Source organism: Prionailurus bengalensis, chromosome E4 (genome assembly GCF_016509475.1).
Source record: "Prionailurus bengalensis isolate Pbe53 chromosome E4, Fcat_Pben_1.1_paternal_pri, whole genome shotgun sequence".
Taxonomy (NCBI): Eukaryota; Metazoa; Chordata; class Mammalia; order Carnivora; family Felidae; genus Prionailurus; species Prionailurus bengalensis.
This window is the reverse complement of record NC_057360.1, coordinates 6143703-6162268: the sequence shown is the minus strand read 5'-3', so window position 1 is coordinate 6162268 and position 18566 is coordinate 6143703. Positions and strand designations below refer to the sequence as shown.

General features: G+C 37.1%; 1 protein-coding gene across 3 annotated transcripts in view; it reads right to left on the bottom strand.

Moving 5' to 3' along the window:
* The window catches only part of AKT3 (AKT serine/threonine kinase 3), a 308798-nt gene that overhangs the window by 80687 nt on the left and 209545 nt on the right, over positions 1-18566 (bottom strand). For 2 of the 3 annotated variants that reach the window (XM_043568301.1, XM_043568302.1), the window contains 2 exons: positions 14760-14825; positions 13379-13447 (listed from right to left, as the gene is read on the bottom strand). The exons of the other annotated variant lie outside the window; for it this stretch is intronic. In XM_043568301.1, coding sequence (XP_043424236.1) covers positions 13379-13447; positions 14760-14825 — 135 coding nt within the window. The remainder of the gene's footprint in view (positions 1-13378; positions 13448-14759; positions 14826-18566) is intronic. 3 annotated transcript variants of the gene reach the window in all.

Genomic DNA, 18566 nt, shown 5'->3' with positions numbered 1-18566 from the left:
GATCGAGCCCCATGTTGGGCTCCACACTGAGCATTAAGCCTGCTTGAGATTCTCTCTCTCTCCCTCTCCACCCCCACCTCTTGCTTATGCCCTCTCTCTCTAAAACAAGTTTTAAAAAATTAATAATTCCTTTAAAAATTAATTTTAAATTCCCAACATACTATTACAATTTAAATAATTTATATGAAAATATTTTATTGAAACTACATTAACAAGATAAAGAAGAGATTGCTCAGTTCTATCACATTAAATATTAACAGATTCTTCATTTGGAAAATAAAACATACTTTTAAAAAGGTGAATGTTCCCAAGGTCATTATTTTAAAATATTTGTATTTATTAGGATATATGTGAAATATCTGGGCTATTTATGAAATATATCTAATACCAATACAATAAAAATAATAAACATTATCATTTTGAGCACTCAGGGAAGTGCATTCTAACAATCATAAAAGCTACATAATGTTATCTCCATATTACAGATGATAAAATATAGTAAGTTGAAGTGACTATTTCCATATTATCACATTAGGCATTATTTTCGAATACCTCTCCTTGCTGGGCACTGTACTAAGTGACTTACATGCATAATCCTCAAAACGCCCCTTATAAAATAGGTAGATTCTTATCTGCATCACAGAAATGAGAAAACTAAGGCTTAGAGATGGCATAAAATTCACCTAGCGTCCCATAGCTATTAAGTGGTAGGGCTGAGTTCAAACCTAGGTCATCTGTCTCTAAGGCATATCATCTATTTATGACACTAAAACTACAGTTTCTGTGAATTTGAGACAGTCAATGTATAAATTATTCCATTAAGAAGAAATCTCGCTCATGAGTCTCCTTCATAATTGCATAGTATGAACTGCATAGGACAAAGAACTTACTACAGAGTGCAGCTTCTCAAGGTGCAGAACGAGAAGACGACAGCCACCCATCTGTGCTGAAAGATCAGTGCGTAGCTATGTGCTGCGGTCGCATCTCAGAGCTGCTCTCTTCACAGCCTCCGTGCGTGCAGCTCCTTCCCCGGTACCTGCTTCCCCATCCTTTTTGCAGTCAAGTCTCAGTCTAAGTGCAACTTCCTCAAGCCAGGCAACTCAATTTATAGGAAGTAGGTTCTCCATTCCCTCTCATAGCATCTGTTCGGTGCTATTACAATACATTTGTTGGGTTTATTTTATGACTGTTTTACTCACCCCAGTGCACCCTAAGACTGGAACACAATAAGCACTCAATAAATATTTTTCTTTTCCTTCCTTCCTTCCTTCCTTCCTTCCTTCCTTCCTTCCTTCCTTCCTTCCTTCCTTCTAACGTTTATTCATTTTTGAGAAAGAACACAAGCTAGGGAGGGGCAGAGAGAGGGAGACAAAGAATCCTAAGCAGGCTCCAGGCTCTGGGCTGTCAGCACAGAGCCCAACGCAGGGTTGAACGCATGAACCATGAGATCATGACCCGAGCTGAGGTTAGATGCTTAACCAACTGAGCCACCCAGGCACCTCTAAATATTTCTGAATGAATAAACAAATCTTATTTGGAAAACATACACCTTTAAATAGTCCACTGGTCAAAGAAAACATGACTTGATAAATTAGTAAATTTGGGAAAAGAATAAGATACATTAAAATCAAGTAAAAACCTATATAAGATTTAAAATATGCTATAAATATTTATATAACATATAACATAAAATTGGTTTCTACAGGGAAGTTTATACATGAAATACTTCGATCAGAAAAGAAAAAAGGCTTAAATAAATGCTGTAAGTTTCCACATTAGAAACAAGGATAAGAAAAGCAAATTAAACCCACAGTAACCAGAACGAAGGAAATAATAAAGAGCAAAAGTCAATGAAATAGATAACTCAAGGGGCGCCTGGGTGGCGCAGTCGGTTAAGCCTCCGACTTCAGCCAGGTCACGATCTTGCGGTCCGTGAGTTTGAGCCCCGCGTCGGGCTCTGAGCTGATGGCTCAGAGCCTGGAGCCTGTTTCCGATTCTGTGTCTCCCTCTCTCTCTGCCCCTCCCCCGTTCATGCTCTGTCTCTCTCTGTCCCAAAAATAAATAAACGTTGAAAAAAAAATTTTTTTTTAAATAAAAAAAAAAAGAAATAGATAACTCAAAATAAGAGAAATAAATCAATAAAAACTACAGCTTAAAATATCAATAAAAATTATTAACTTTTAGGAAAAATGATCAGAAATAAAGAGAGAAGACACAAGTTGAAATATTAAAAGAGAGACACGAACCACTGCTCCCAGACACTGATGCAATACCAGGGAACATTAACAATATTAAGCAGGGGCGCCTGGGTGGATCAGTCAGTTAAGCGTCTGACTTCGGCTCAGGTCATGATCTCACAGTCTGTGAGTTTCAGCCCCGCATTGGGTTATGTGCTAACAACTCAGAGCCTGAAGCCTGCTTCAGATTCTGTGTTCCTCTCTCATTCTGCCATTCTCCCACTCATGCTCTCTCTCTCAAGAATAAATAAACATCAAAAAAAAATTTTTTTTAAAGAAAACAGTATTAAGCAAATACACTTAAAAATTTAAATGAAAGGAATAAATTCTTGGAAACACATAAACTACCAAAGCCCACTCAAGAAAAAATAAAATGCATGGCAATATATCCATGCATTTTATTTTATATATATATATGTATTCCTCCCCACCCTCCACCATTCATTGTTATAAGCCTTCTTAAAAAGAAAACTCTTGGTCCAAAAATTTCACTGATAAAATCTACCAGAAAACAGAACAGGAAACAATGCTTCCCAATTCATTTCAAGAGGCCAACATTATCTCGAACGCAAACCCAGAGACATTACTTGGGGAAGGGAAAAGGAGGGACCTAAACAATATTACAAAGGAACAAAGATTTAAAACTCTTAACAAAATCTTGCAAACTGGATCTGACAACACATGAAGAGGATAATACCTCACAACCAAGTTATCTAAGAAATTCAAAGTTGGTTTAACATTAAAAACTCAACAACAAAATGCAGTATATTAGCAGAATAAAGAAAAAAAACCATATGGCCATCACAATAGAAACAGAGAAATCATTTGACAAAATATTACATCCTATAAGGATTTTTTTAAAAAAAGCTCAGCAAAGTAGGAATAAAAAAAAATGTCTTCAACTTGATGAAGGGCATCTATGAAAAACCTACAGCTAACAACATATTTCTTGGTGAAAATATGAATGCTTTCACCCTAAGATCAGGTATAAGGCAAGAATGTCTGCTCTCACTATGCTAGTTAACACTGTCCTGGAGGTCCTAGATGGTAAAAAAAAGAATAAAAATGCATGAGATTAGAAATAAGTAAAATTGCCTCTATTCTCACATGATATGATCATCTACACAGAGAATCTCAACATATTTACAAAAAATATTTTTAGCAATTGAATGCAAGATTCAAGGGGAAGAAGTATCAATTGAATTTCTATATATTATCAACAAACAATTCAAATTTGCAAGTTCAAACCAATCACTTATAAAAACATCAAAAACATAAAACAGTTCAGGGTAAATTTAACAAAAAATATTCAAGACCTATGCACTAAAAACTACACAATACTGCTGAAAAAATTAAAGAAAACCTAAATAATGGGAAAGATATATATCATGTTCATGGATCAGAACACATTATTATTAACACATAAATTCTCTCCAAATTGATCAACAGATTTAACACAATCCCAATTAAAATCCAGGAGACCTTTACATAGAAACAACAAGATTATTCTATAATTTATATGGAAATGTTAAGGAAATAGGGTTGTAAAAACAATTTTTTAAAAGAACAGAAGGGAAAGACCCAAACTGTCTAATTTTAACACTTTCTCTAAAGTAAAAATGCTAACGATAGTGTGACAGGGATAAGAATGGATAGATCTAGGTCAATGCAACAAAACAGGGGGCCCAGGTATCAACCCACACGTACACGGTCAACTGATTTTTGACAAAGGTGGCAGGGTAATTTAGTGGGAAAAAGATGGCATTTTCAACAAATACGCTGAAACAGTTAGATATCCAACTGTTAAAAAAAAAAAAAAAGAACTCTGACGCTTATATAGCACCATATACAAAAATTAACTTGAAATGGATCACAGACCTAAATTTAAGTGCTAAAACATTTAACCCTTTTAGAAGAAAACATGGGTTGGGGAGGAGTGGTGCACCTGGATAGCTCAGTCAGTTAAGTATCCAAGTGACTCCAGGTTTTGGCTCAGGTCATGACCTCGAGGTTCATGAGATTAAGCCCCTTGTCAGACTCCTGTGCTGACAGCACACAGCCTGCTTGGGATTCCCTCTCTGCCTCTCTCTCTCTGTCCCTCCCCTGCTCATGCACATTTTCTCTCTCTCTCTCTTTCTCTCTCTCTCCCTCCCTCAAAACAAATAAATAAACTTAAAAAGGAAAAAGAAGAAAACATGGGAGAAAAATTTTTAACTTGGGTGAGGAAAAGATGTTTTAAACATAAAATGCACAAACCACTCATATACAAAACCCTCATGAGATGTATTTCATCTAATTTAAAAGACTTGTCCTTCAAACGACACTTGTAAGAAACCGTATCAGTGGTTACAAGGAAGGCGGTGATGGGATGCATGGACTGTAAAGGGGCATGAGAGGTTTGTTAGGGTGAGAGAAAAATTTGCCATTAAAAAAAAATGAAAAGGCAGACCACAGACTGGGAGAAAATATTTGCAAAACATCTATATAATAAAGCACTTGTATCTAAAATATATGAAGAATTCTGACTACTCAATTTTAAAAAAGACAAACAACCCAATTAAAGAGTGGCCAAAAATATTTTAGCAGATACTTCAATAAAGAAGACATCCAAATAGCAAATCAACAGAGGAAAAGGTGTTCAATATTATTCGTTGTTCAGGAAGTTCACATTCAAACTACAAGCTACCACTCCACACTCACTAAAATGGGTAAAATTTTAAAAAGACTAACCATGCCAAGCGCGGTGATGATGCTGAGTAACATCTCAGAAATGTAAAATGAAATTTGGCGGTTTCTTACAAAGTTGGACACACCAGAGGACACAGAAATAGCATTCCTAGGTATTTACCCAAGTAAAAATAAATGTCCATATAAAGTTTTGTACTGAAATATTCACAAGAACATTTTTCATAAGAGCCCAAACTGCAAAGAACCCAAATGTCTATCGACTGGTGATTGTACAAGCACATTATGATACAACAATGTAATGGAGTAAATCCATAAAAAGAAACAAGCTACTGATATATGCAACCATTTTGATGAATTTTAAAAGTAACGTGCTAAGTGAAAGGTGCAGAGCACAAATGACTACATACTGTGTTTGGGGATTATACTTTTTTGGGGGAAGGGAGATTATACTTTTTAATGTTTAGGTATTGTGTTCCAATGCCCTGTGTTTTCTCTTCAAGGTCTCCAATTGTACGTACATTGTGTCTTCTGTTTTCACTTTTTGGAAATGCTTACTCTGGGTAATCCAACCTTTGTGTGAGAAGTTTGATTATCCTGGGGCACCCAGGTGGCTCAGTCGGTTGGGTGTCTGACTTCAGCTCAGGTCATGACCCTCGCAGTTCATGGGTTCGAGCCCCGCATTGGGCTCTGTACTGACAGCTTGGAGCCTGGGGCCTGCTTCAGATTCTGTTTCTGTCTCTCTCTGCCCGTTCCCTGCTCACACACTGTTTCTCTCTTAAATATAAATAAAACATTAAAATTAAAAACAAAAACAAAGTTTGATTATCTTGAAAATGCTGTGCCGTGCCATAACCACATGGAAAAGAATTGTGGAAGTAGGCAAATGCCTGATCGGTTCCTCCAGTTCCAGTTAGATTCTCCAGTGAGATTCTAGATATGAAAGTAAGCCTCTTAGATGTTGAAACCAGTGAAGGCTTTGAATTACTACCTTAGATCCAGTGATATATTGGTTTAATGATTCACTGTAGGAAGCCAGCCTTGAAATATTATAAAATTATGCTAAAGTATATACTAAAAATATTCCTAAACTTATTTTGCCTTAAACTTTACGTGCTAAAGTGAATTTTACAATGTATCTTTCTTGGCTTGGGAATTTTTGAAAACACATCGGACGAAAGCAATGAAACTCTGATATAACCTACATAATATATTCATAATTAAAATGGTGGGCAAAGAAATTAACTTGCCAGACTCCTAACACTAAAGATATTTATACACACATAAGTTTAGTAAAAATTTTAAAGTCATCGCTATGAATATGAAACAATACTTTTAATTTAAAAATCACCCAAATCACACCTCCATAAATGAGTGAGCAGAACTACAATTTCTCACTGTTGGCACTTCTGCCTCACGTGAATTTGAAACGGCAGACTTGGGTTCACTGAAGACAAACAATGAAAAACCTAAAGTATGAGAGGATCTCAAGACTGGCATGAAACTGAAAGTCCTATGCAAACAACGAAATGAATTTTTTCAAAGAGATTAATATAGTGTACAATGAGCACAGTGTCAGTTCATCTGTATCCACACAAAGAAAATAGAAGGGTGTGAAGAATTTATCAGGTGAACAAACATTTCTACACAGTGACTGTTCTTTACCCCCTAACGGATATCTTGACTTCCAATTCCAGCCTGGAGAGAGATTTACAGAGGTCTGGAAAGAAATATGGCTGTGAGTAAGATTTGGGGGAAGAATCCTAACTAGAGGCATCCCAGTGTTGTTTTTTTTGCTTTTATTTGTCTTATTTTTTAAGATTTTAAGTAATCTTATGGAACTCTGGTAATACCTGAGCTACAAAAAGAGATGACTTGGATGTGTTGGCAGCATGTCACTGGTCATATTACTGAAACGCTTTCATAGTATGTTCTCCAGATGCTGGATGGCTGCTTACCAAAGGTGCCATGAGTTCGCTTTCACAGCCTTGTTCTAGTGAGCTCTGAACTAACTCTTGTACATTCCATCCTATCACCAAGGTTCACACCTTACATCGACCCAAGAAAAAGGAAGAATCCATGCTTCTGCTTAGGAACTAGTCAATGTCCAATTCTAGCACATTTGTCAACTGTTATCTTGCAGGATTCACTCTACTCTGTTCTATACATAGTTGGCTTCACAGGCTTCTCCTGCCTGGCTCCTTCTGTGCAGGATTCTCCTTAGGCTTCTCTCATCGCCAACACCTCTCATGTTGATATCCCCAGGCACCATTCTTGGCCACTAATGTCCTAACTTTACATATTTTTCTCACAATGGACATTTCTTCCCTTCTTTGGTTTCAGCATTGCTGATGAAGCCTATTTGTACCTCTGACCTAACTCTACCTCCTTGTTAGCCCCAACAGGCTCCTCCAATAAAAGATGATCATGCCGGGACTCATTCCTCTTCCTGTGTTTCCTGACTTTTTGAATAGCCCAGTATCCACACAAGTCCCCCCAAGCAACAAGCAGAAAACTGTGCCATGTTTTTCTCTTTCCGTTTAGTCCTTAAATCCTAGAATTTTATTCCTTCTAATATTACCTCAATTAATGACTCTAACAGTTTATAACTGGATGACGAAAAACCTAAATGCAGTCTCATCTGAAGTAGTTTCCCTGTTTCCAATTCTGTCTTCTTCAGTCCAAGCTTCATATTGCTACCACTCCTCCTGAAACATTTTCTTACAGAAATCCTTCCACGATGCTTCACTGTCTTCAGGATAAAACCCAAATTACTTGGAAGATCTGTCCTAATACGACACTGAATACTTGTTCATACACTTCTGACTTTCCTCTGCAGGACTTTAGCACTGCCCATCCTGTGTTGTAGCTGGGCAGATGGGGGAGAATTTGCATATTCCTGCACATTCTACACATTCTATTGCCTTGTTTGGAATGCCCTCCTTCGCATTGGTACTGATGTAACTTAGAGTTCAACTTAAGTCTTAGCATAGCAACCACCCAAGGCATTTCTCTGGCATTCTCTCCTTTTCTCTTCCCTCTTTCCTCCAGACTGATTCAAGTGCCCATTCTCTGTTTCCCATAGCAATCAGTGTTATCATGGCAATAATAACACTATTAGGTGTATACACACACTCTTGTCTATAATCCCAATTAGAGAGTCATCTTTTAAAAGAAAGTACCAAGTTTTTCCTTATTTGTGTATCTGCTGAGGTCCAGTCAATAGTAGTTGCTCATTAAATATTTAATAGGCAAATGAATTCTAATGGAATAGGTTCTGAAGTTCATACATAAATTATCAAGTATAATCAAAATCATTCCTGAAAAATTCCTGAGGCAGGTACTACACTGGAGACCCAACATACTGTCTCAATATAGTTAAAGCTCAGCACTTCTTCCTTCAGCAACAAAGTACCATAATTTCTTTAGATGAACATCTGTAGTTATGATGCACTTAATGACAATGTTTTCTGAAAACTATGTGTTTTTAAGCACTAGGGTTTGTATCCCATGAAACTCTATGGAGGGCAAGTAGAAACGAACATGGAGTAAAAGAACAGCAAACTTACATTTCTCATCTTGAGGTGACTGCCAACACACTTAACAAGAATGGAAGAATCATCAAATCCTACCTATCTACTATCTTTCTATCTACTGATCTATCTACTGTCTATTTCTATGATGTCCTTTGCTGAGCTTTTTACTTTGAATTCATATAAGTTAACTGCAATTATGATGTGATTCTCATTGTACTGATATGCCTATAAAGACCTGCTGATTTTTTACAATCGATATCCTCTCACAATCCACTTCCTGAATAATCAGGATTATTCAGTGCTTTCAACAATACTGACAAACACAGGGGAGATAACAAGCATGGCCACGAACATGCTCAATTTCCATGCTGTCTACTAGGCTGAAAGAAGTTCATATATTCACAAAAATGTTAAGTAAGAAAAAGAATGTCTCAACTGTTGTATTTTTATTTCATGATAAACATTCCAGAACACAGACTCAAAGGATGCTACTGCTAATTAAAAATCAAGACAATAAACACAAATTAAGTAAAGACTGGGGTAGTTACGATGATTTCAATAGGCCCACTAAAGAAGTCCATCTCAGGGCACAGGTGAGATACAGAGAGGTCTGAATATATTGCCGTTTCATGAACACCACGTTTACCAGAGCTTACTTTCTAATAGGTCAGTCATCTCCTACCCACATCTCCTAGTTACCACCCAGATGTTCCCCATTGGATAATTCCCAGCGCATCGGTGAGTATTGGTATGGACAGCCTGCCTGTGTGAGTTTACGGCTTCCCTTGCTTTACCTCTATGTCAACCTTATTTCCAAACAGAAGTACCCTGTTTCGTATTTTTTCTACAGAAATTGAGTTTTATGCATTTCTAGGAAGCATCCCTGGGCAGAATAAGTGTCATGGTGAACCTAAAGCAAAACCAAAATTAAATAAGTCACCATAAGGATATACTGAACATAGATTTCCTTCAGAGAAACAATAAATTTAAGAAGAGAAATAAACACATTAAGTTCCAAGAACAAAATAACTATTTGTATTTACGAAGTACATTCAAAATGTATTCAAAAGTATATTTAATAACTTAAAAGAGAAAAACTGGGAAATTACAAATAAGAAACTTTCTTTGCACTAAAAGTGTATAAATACAATCAAATTTTCCAAATGTATCTATATAGATGGCAATGCTATAATTGCTATCCATGCACATACAGAATCAGTTCACCTGCTGCAATCCATTAAATAATTCAGTCTTTATCTATAACACATTCTCAAAACAGAAATTCCGAAAAAAGAGAGCTATAATGTAGGAGTTTCAGTGCTAAAGAAAACCATCTGGCTAGTCTGAAAATCTGCTTTTGTGTGTAAAATTGTTTCGACAATCATCAGTTAATTAATCTCAGAAGTATGCTAGAGTGTGGGTGCCGTGAGCCACCCCCCCCCGCCCCTCCCCGAGGCTCCGAAGCTTCCCTCACCCCACCACACGAAACCCTCTCCCCTCCTGTGAAGTCCCGTGGTTCTTCATCTGTATTTCTGATACAGGTGATAGTTATCACTCTAAGCTGAGTGTGGGCTTGGTACCTTCACCACATGACTACAAACTCTTTGAGGGGAAGATCAAGGTTTAATTCAGATTTTATGCACCATACCTACCCTAGTGCCTTGCACAAAGCCTCAAAAAATACATATATTTTATAAATACACTCAAAGATACTCCCTCCTGAAGAAACACTTTCAAGTTTTTGGCCAAAATAAACTACATAGTACATTACTTTCTATTTTTCTTCCTACTTCTCAGCAGTTTCCAGTTTAAAAATCCCTGTTGATCCCTGTTCCTGGAGAGAATTTATTTATCCTTTTCATTTATTTATTCATTCAAACCATCCAGTAAATATCTGTCAGGTTCCTACTCATGCTAGGTAGTGAGTAAGTTGCTGGCATTTGACCAGCTCAGAGTCTAGTAGGAAATATATAAAAGTAAATAGGCTAATTATAAAACAACCTGGTAACTGTTATAATAGATGTAAATACATGATACTGTGAAAGAGTAGTTCTCCAAGTTTTTGTTTGTAGAGTTCAACATTTTCCCAATATTGTCTTCCCTGGTCATCTATCAATCCATCCATCTGCCTGCCTGCCTAACTTCCCTCCTTCATTTTTTAAATACATAATGTTTATTTGTAGCACCAAATACAAAAGCTGCTGAAGAACACATAATTGAGAAATAAGTCCTCCCACCTGGTCCCCAGTCACTTGGTTTATCTTCCCAAAGGTACACACTAATGCCCAGTGTATAATTTCAGAGAGCATAATTCCAGAGAGAGTCGACGCATCTATAAAAATGCATATCACATACACACGGTCCTACCTTCGTTAAACCATTACAGTGGTGGCATGCTTTATACTCTGCACCGTGTTTCTTTCACTTCATAATGTATCTTAGAACTTGTTCTCTATCAGCCCATATTGAGTTGCCTCGTTTTTTTTTTTTTTAATTTTTTTTTTCAACGTTTTTATTTATTTTTGGGACAGAGAGAGACAGAGCATGAACGGGGGAGGGGCAGAGAGAGAGGGAGACACAGAATCGGAAGCAGGCTCCAGGCTCTGAGCCATCAGCCCAGAGCCCGACGCGGGGCTCGAACTCACGGACCGCGAGATCATGACCTGAGCTGAAGTCGGCCGCCTAACCGACTGCGCCACCCAGGCGCCCCTTAATGGATATAAAGTATTCCACTGCACGGATACGGCAGCTCCTTACCAAAGGTACTACGAATGCTGCACTGAATTTATCCAAATTCCATTCTGTGGTGTATCTGTGAATATGTATGTGGATAAATTACTGGAAGTGTAACTGCTCTAAGAATATAAGCACTTTTTATTTTGATAGATACTACACAAACATCTCATCAACTTAATTTCCCATGAAATGGGAAACAGCCACCCTCATAACTTAAATTGTAACATTTACACAAATGGCTCCCAAACCTGTATCCATAGTTCTGACCCCTTCTTTATCCTCGGTGAGATTTCCATGCTATTTCCACATATTCATTTCCTAGGAACCTTAGGAAAACCCTTTTCAAAACCAAATTTATAATCTTGCCCTCAACACATTCTCTGTAATTTCACTATATTAGTTCTCCCTGATTCCAACCAAAAGCCACTTCTGATACCTCTCTTTCTACCCACGACTAAATAATTGGTCACGAACATGTACTGATCTTGCGCAATGCCATGACACTCATTTTCTTTGTATTTTCCCAGATAACGTGACCGCGTGCCTGGCCCTGTGCTCATCCTGGTAACTCTGCTCACATGATCCCTCTGCTTGCGGAATCTTCTCAAATCAGTTTCCTGCTGAAGTCTCATTAAGCATTAAAGGTCTGCCCTAAATTAGAAAACCCCATAAAGGATTTTCTAATATGACTTTATTAGCACTTAGGTCTTTCACTATACATTCTAATTTATAATACACTTCTATGATAAAATGTAAGCTCCTTCATAGAAAGATGATGTCTTCACACATTCTGATAAACCCACACTGCCTGGTATTTAAAATGTGTTTCCCAAATGAATGAATGAATTTTGCAATGAACTAATTCCTACAAGTCAGATAATTCTACAGGAGAAAATATTCTATAGGGGATATTTAATCTATTTTGGAAAAATAAGACTATTTTAAGGTCTGTGAGACAAATTCCCTATTTAATAATTAAGTTTGTTTTAGAAAATCGACAGTGTAAGTATTTCCAGTTAGCTATTCCAGTAAACTGAAATTTTCCCTCACATTGATTTTGATCAAAAATACAGAGGAGAGGGGCGCCTGGGTGGCGCAGTCGGTTGAGCGTCCGACTTCAGCCAGGTCACGATCTCACAGTCCGGGAGTTCGAGCCCCGCGTCGGGCTCTGGGCTGATGGCTCAGAGCCTGGAGCCTGTTTCTGATTCTGTGTCTCCCTCTCTCTCTGCCCCTCGCCCGTTCATGCTCTGTCTCTCTCTGTCCCAAAAATAAATAAATGCTGAAAAAAAAAAATTAAAAAAAAAAAATACAGAGGAGAAAGGACAGGGAATAAAGGAATAGGTGAAATGTACCACTAAGACTGCATTTCTCTTCAAAACTACAAAAGCCTTTCAAATCTGTTTTTTTTTTTTAAATAATTTTTAAAAATGTTTATTTATTTATTTATTTTGAGAGATACAGAGAGTGAGAGTTGGAGCGGGGCAGAGAGATGAGGGAGGGAGGGAGGGAGAGGAAGAGGGAGAGGGAGAGAGAGAGACAGAGACAGAGAGACAGAGAGAGAGAGAATCCCAAGCAGGTTCCATGCTATCAGTGCAGGGCCCAACACGGGGCTTGATCCTATGAACCACAAGATCATGGCCTGAGCCGAAATCCGGAGCCAGATTCTTAACCCACAGAGCCACCCAGGCGCCCTGACCCTTTGAATCTCTTCAAATGCAGTCAAGGTTACTCTAACTCCTATGTAAATGAAGAGGAAACTCAGCCAGGATGAGACTATGGAGTACTGTTAAACCGAGTTCAAAATTGGTTAAATTATCTTTTGTAAGGTTAACAAACACTTGAGGAAGAACATTGTAAAAAGCTTTAAAAACCCTGTATTTCCAGTTTCCAAAATTAAAAAACATGATTTCAAAACTTGTACAAGTGATAAAATATTTTACACTTACAAAATATAGGAAGAAAAAGAATATGAGTAAGCTTTCTAATATATGAAAATAGTTTTTAAAAAGTGACCATTACATTTCATTAGAAATTATTCAATTCCCATCTACTCCACAGGAGAAAGAGCTACACATATCTCCACAGCAAAGTACAGAATGGTTACATCATAACTTCTATTTTAAATAATTTTTAAAAAGGATGACAATACTACCATGCATATGCTGGATTGACTTCTTGACTCACCTCTCCCCCATTAACATATTCCATCACAAAACACAAACGGTCTTTTGTCTGGAAGGAATATTTCAAGGACTTGAAATGAAAAAGAAAAAATGTTACATTATAATCCAGTATTCTTATAACAATACCAAAATAGAACACTTAGAAACAGTAAGCTTGCTGGATGAAATGTTCTTGCCCTTAAGAATCTACCTACTCCTTAAGAGTGTGTAAGCAAGAGTTCTGAGGAACATAAAACAAATTCTATTTAGATCAGCGTTGGATATTGTTAGGGGAAAATTAAAATTAAAATTTTAAGTAAAAACACACTTAGTAATTTTGACGAGCAACTCTCCATCTACTGTGCCGTCTATTTGAAACTGTATTAGTGCCCGAAGTTCCCACCCATGTAACCTTAGAGCGAGGAAGACTCAAAAATACAGCTAGAGTAGTTATGTTCAGGCTTCTAATATAGTTTCACTATTTGCATACTGGGTACAAAACATGACTGAATTCAACAGAGTTGGTTCATATAATTGTGTAAGTTATAAAGACAGCAGAACTTTAGAGCTATCTTAATATACTGGACAATATACACCCAGCAATGTGACAAAGTAAGTCTAGGTATCTGGAAATTCCTACTTTACATAATGCTAAATCTTTAAAATGTTCTCCCTCTTGTATGTCTACCTGTTATTTTTAATCTTAATACATGTCATCAGAACCAAGAACATACAGAAACTTGGCAAATTATGTCTCTATTACAATCTAAGAACAGGACTGAAAAAAAAATCAGTTTCTTTCAAAACAAGTAACATGCATATAACTCATAGTTTATACTTTGTCCAGTCAAGAAAATACATCATGACTTATCCTACCTTTAATTTAATGTGTATTGTCTTCCTGTGTTTCTGAGAGTACTCTATACCTAAAAGAAGTCTCAATTTCTATAAAAAATATCCAGTAAAGATATCTGCCTTTCATATTTGAAGAGAATGCTGCTTGATCATTTAAATATTTATCAGAAGGCAACAGACAAAGGAAACAAAATCCTTACATTTAACACTAAGAAATTCTTTTAAGTCTACCATTTTCTCAGTGCTCTACGTATATTTGCTCTGGAGTAATTTGTTTTTATTTTTGTTTTTGTTTTTAAGGCAGTGAAATTCAGGAGGGGAAAAAAAAGTCTCAAAAAAAAATAATGGAGTACAAATGCATACATATCGTAAACTTAATCCACACACTGCAGTAATTTCAAAGAAACAAAACTTCTAGTCTTCCCACAAAGAAAATGGCATACCTAAATGAATTTTATTTAAAATGTTATTTTTCATGGCTTAGTTTTTGCACAACTCCCTTAAATTTAAAATGTTATGATTATAACATCTGCCCTTCAGCCACTTACTGTTAAAAAGGGGTGTCTAGTGTTCTTTAACACTCTGCTCTCAGTGAGAGTGTGTGCCACTTCATCCTACAAAAGAAAAAGGCAAACCTTTAATATATGTACTAAGCACCAGGGATATAAAATTTTTGCTATTTCTCTATGAGCCAAAGAGGTTAAACCCAGAGGCAGAAAAAGATCTGAAAAGACAATGACATGTGTCCTTTATTGCTGGGCTTTTCCTCCAAACCTCCTCCAAAAACATCCAATTACTTATTTAAATCAGATGGCTGCAAAGTATAATGAACCATATAAACTCAGTCAGGCTTAATCAAAATATACTGATAATGATACAAAAACCACCAAAAAGTTATCGGGGACACAGATGATTAAATAGCTAAACCTTTTCCCTTGAAGGCAATGCCTTAGCAGCTAATATTTAGGCATGGAGTAGTTATTATTTCCAAGCTCGTAATATATTTTATTCAGGGGGATAGAAAGGATATATTTTAGGAAAGATCACAGAATCGATAAGTCTCCTACTTAAAAGAAAAATCAGTTACCAAAAATAGGAACACAGAATATACACATTAAGATTTAATTTTCAACTATACATTTTAGAAATAGAAACAGAATATAAAAATTGTTATCTTTTTTGCATGTGGCTTTTTAACTTGCTTCTTAAAAAAAAAAGTCACAACCTACTTTAGGTGACAATTTAAAAAATCTGGGTGTATTTCAAACCAAAAATAAGTGTATTTCCCCAATTTTGTACATAAATCTCATTTTGACATCAAAAGTGAACTAGGAGAGATTTTCTTCAACATATGGAGAACTGGAAAAATGTTTCATATTTCAAAAATAACACCATCTTAAAGAAGAAAGGAAAGGAAGATCACTGCTGAAACTAACACAGCATCTCCGGTCTCTGCATCTAGCAAGATCCTAGACAAAGCTCTTGCGAATCCATGTCTCCACACTGTCAGCAAATCACAATTAGATCAGAAGTAAGATGTGAAGAGCAAAACATTAGGGCACCTCATTCTAGTTACCATCTGACCTTAGACCTCAGAGAGAAATGAGAAATAGATTGATCGAAGATGCTAAGATCCCAAAGCCATTCCAAGAGGGCGGGACCAGTCATGTCTGAACAAGGCCAGTGTAATTAATAACACAGTGCTCAAATCTAGTGAAACAAAACATCCCTCATATCTGTTTGATAAGAATCAAGCTTTAGTGCTCAAACAATCTGAAAGCCTCTGTCATATTGTACTATAATTTTTAGACAAATCAGAATAATACAAAATAAATCAGAAGCAGAAATGATACCATAACTTACTGATTTCCACACCTAGAGCCCCTAGCTTAATGATTAGTACACAGTAGACACTTAATAAATGTTGGTTGAACTCAACTGTTTATCACAGGAATAAATTCCAGTCATCAGGGGTGTGAAACTTCATTTATTCAATCACTCATCCCTTCCAAAAATATGCAACAAATGTATTCTGGGCTTGTTCTGTACCCTGAAAACGGTACAAAGACAAGGATCCCTGCCCTCAGGGAACTTTCAGTCTCCCTACACAGATGGTGATCAATGTTAGTGGGGAAAAAAGCAGAGAAGAGGGTGACTGCAATTTATGAGCATCACATAATGAAACATGAAATATATAATGAAGCATTAGGCAAGTGGATACTCTGTGACATACAGACCCAAATTCATTCACTAAAAAACAAAATCCCTGGTGGGCAGTTACTAAATGATAGTAACAGTGCAGGTATAAAGTGGTTTAAAAAAAAATCTGAAAGCCTCTGTCATATCATACTAGAATTTCTAAATAAGAATAGCACACATTTTAATACAAAATAAATCGGAAGCAGAAATGATACCATAACTTACTGATTTCTACACCCACAGTCCCTAGCATAGGGACTTGGAGTCATGGAGCTACAGGCTAGTGGAGAAGGCATAACAGATGGGTAAATATCCAATTTAATAAATACTTACTAAGCCTGATAAGGAATATTAAGAAAAAATTACCCCATAAATGGGGTAAATAAGGAAAACTAACATTACTGGGGGAGTATATAAGTTGGGTAATATGTTGATGTGGGGGGCAGGAGGGGTGATATAATCTGATTTCTATTTTAAAAGTTTACTCAGGCTCCGCTGAGCAGAAGGACACAAAAAATAGGAAGGATGGGGACCCCTGGATGCTAGGTTGGTTAAGTGTCCGACTCTTGATTTCTGCTCAGGTCATGATCTCACAGTTGTGAGATGGAGCCCCCCCCACCCCCCCCGCCCAAATCTCCAAAGCAAGGAGCCTGATTAAGATTCTCTCTCTCCCCCTCTGCCCCCCCCACTTGCTTTTTCTCTCTCTCAAAAACAAAACAAAACAAACAAACAAAAAGGAGGGATAAACCAAGGGACAACAACAGTATTCCAAGAGAGAAATGAGGATGCCTTAGGCTACTATGGTAGCAGCAGGAACAGGAGAAAAGGGGACAGTTTTAAAATCTTTTCGAGATATAAAATTAGCAGCAATAATCCAAAAAATACCTGCCTTCAACATGAGGGTGAATTAAAAAAAAAAAAAAACACACCTCTTTACAGGCAGTCAGAAGGAGATTCACAGAAAAGATACCATTTGCAGGTTATGCTGTAGGATTGCAAAGTGATCAGAGGCAGAGAGCCAGGAAAAGACTACAAAAAGGTAAGTATGAAACCCATCTGGAACCAGAAAAGACATCCTAGTGCTTCAGAAAGTATTTCCAGAGGGGAGTTCATTCTGCTTTTTAAAACAAGCCCAGCACATACAATAGTTATTTTCCTAAATCAGTAAGTTTCAAGACAGAAGATTAGTTTTTTCTAAGTTCTGCAATTTGCCTAACTAACCGCCCCAAAGGAGCAAGTAAAGATGTACGGAAACAAATGCTAAAACAAGATTTCTTTGTCAGGAGAATGGAAATGCAATTAATACCATGTACGCATCTTGCAAAAATATTAAAATGTATTTTCTGCCATATTTTACATACGATCAGATTAGAATTCTTCCCTCTTAATGCAGATTTAATAGTACTGTATTTCACATACTAATTAGTTTCTGCTATGAAGATAAGGTAGGCACAAGCTAAAAAGTAAACACAGATGCCAATAATTTTTAATTACAGTTAAAAGCAACATGTCAAAACAAAAAGTTAAAAATAACAGCGATAAAACTTAGTGACTAAAACAATGTGATGCCTTTTAAAAAATCCACTCGTTGATCAGGACTATAAATGAAAATGCGCTAAACATGCTTGGGTGTGCAACAGAAGTAGAATGTTTTCGTGAAAAAGCTTCTGAAATACAGTTCCATGTATATTCATCCCCGGTAAAATACTAATGAGTTTTTAAATCTAGTTTCTCTCACAGGAATGGGCTTTGATTTCTTGGAGGATGTGAGGCAGAGAACAGCCCTCCTTCCTCACATTTAGGTTCCCAATCGTCTCTGATTTATCACTCCCTTCTACTACACGTGGTCTCAGCTTCCGCCTTCATCTGCCCCCCCCCCACCACCCCGCACCTCCTGTTGTGTGGAGGTTGGGTGCTTTGTGGGGGGTGAGGGGTAGGAAGTGGCAGAGAAGGGGAGAAAAAGAAGATCTGGGACACCAAGGGTTTCAGATCCTTCAATCCCTGCACTAACTCAGCAACATAGTAGGCTTGATTACTCCCACCCTGCAGGCAGAAACGGAGGCACGGGGGCTGCAGGTGCGACAAGCAATACTGATGGCATGTGTGAGGCCAACGTTCCAGTCACTTCTACTCCACACGACGCCGCCTCCTGTTCA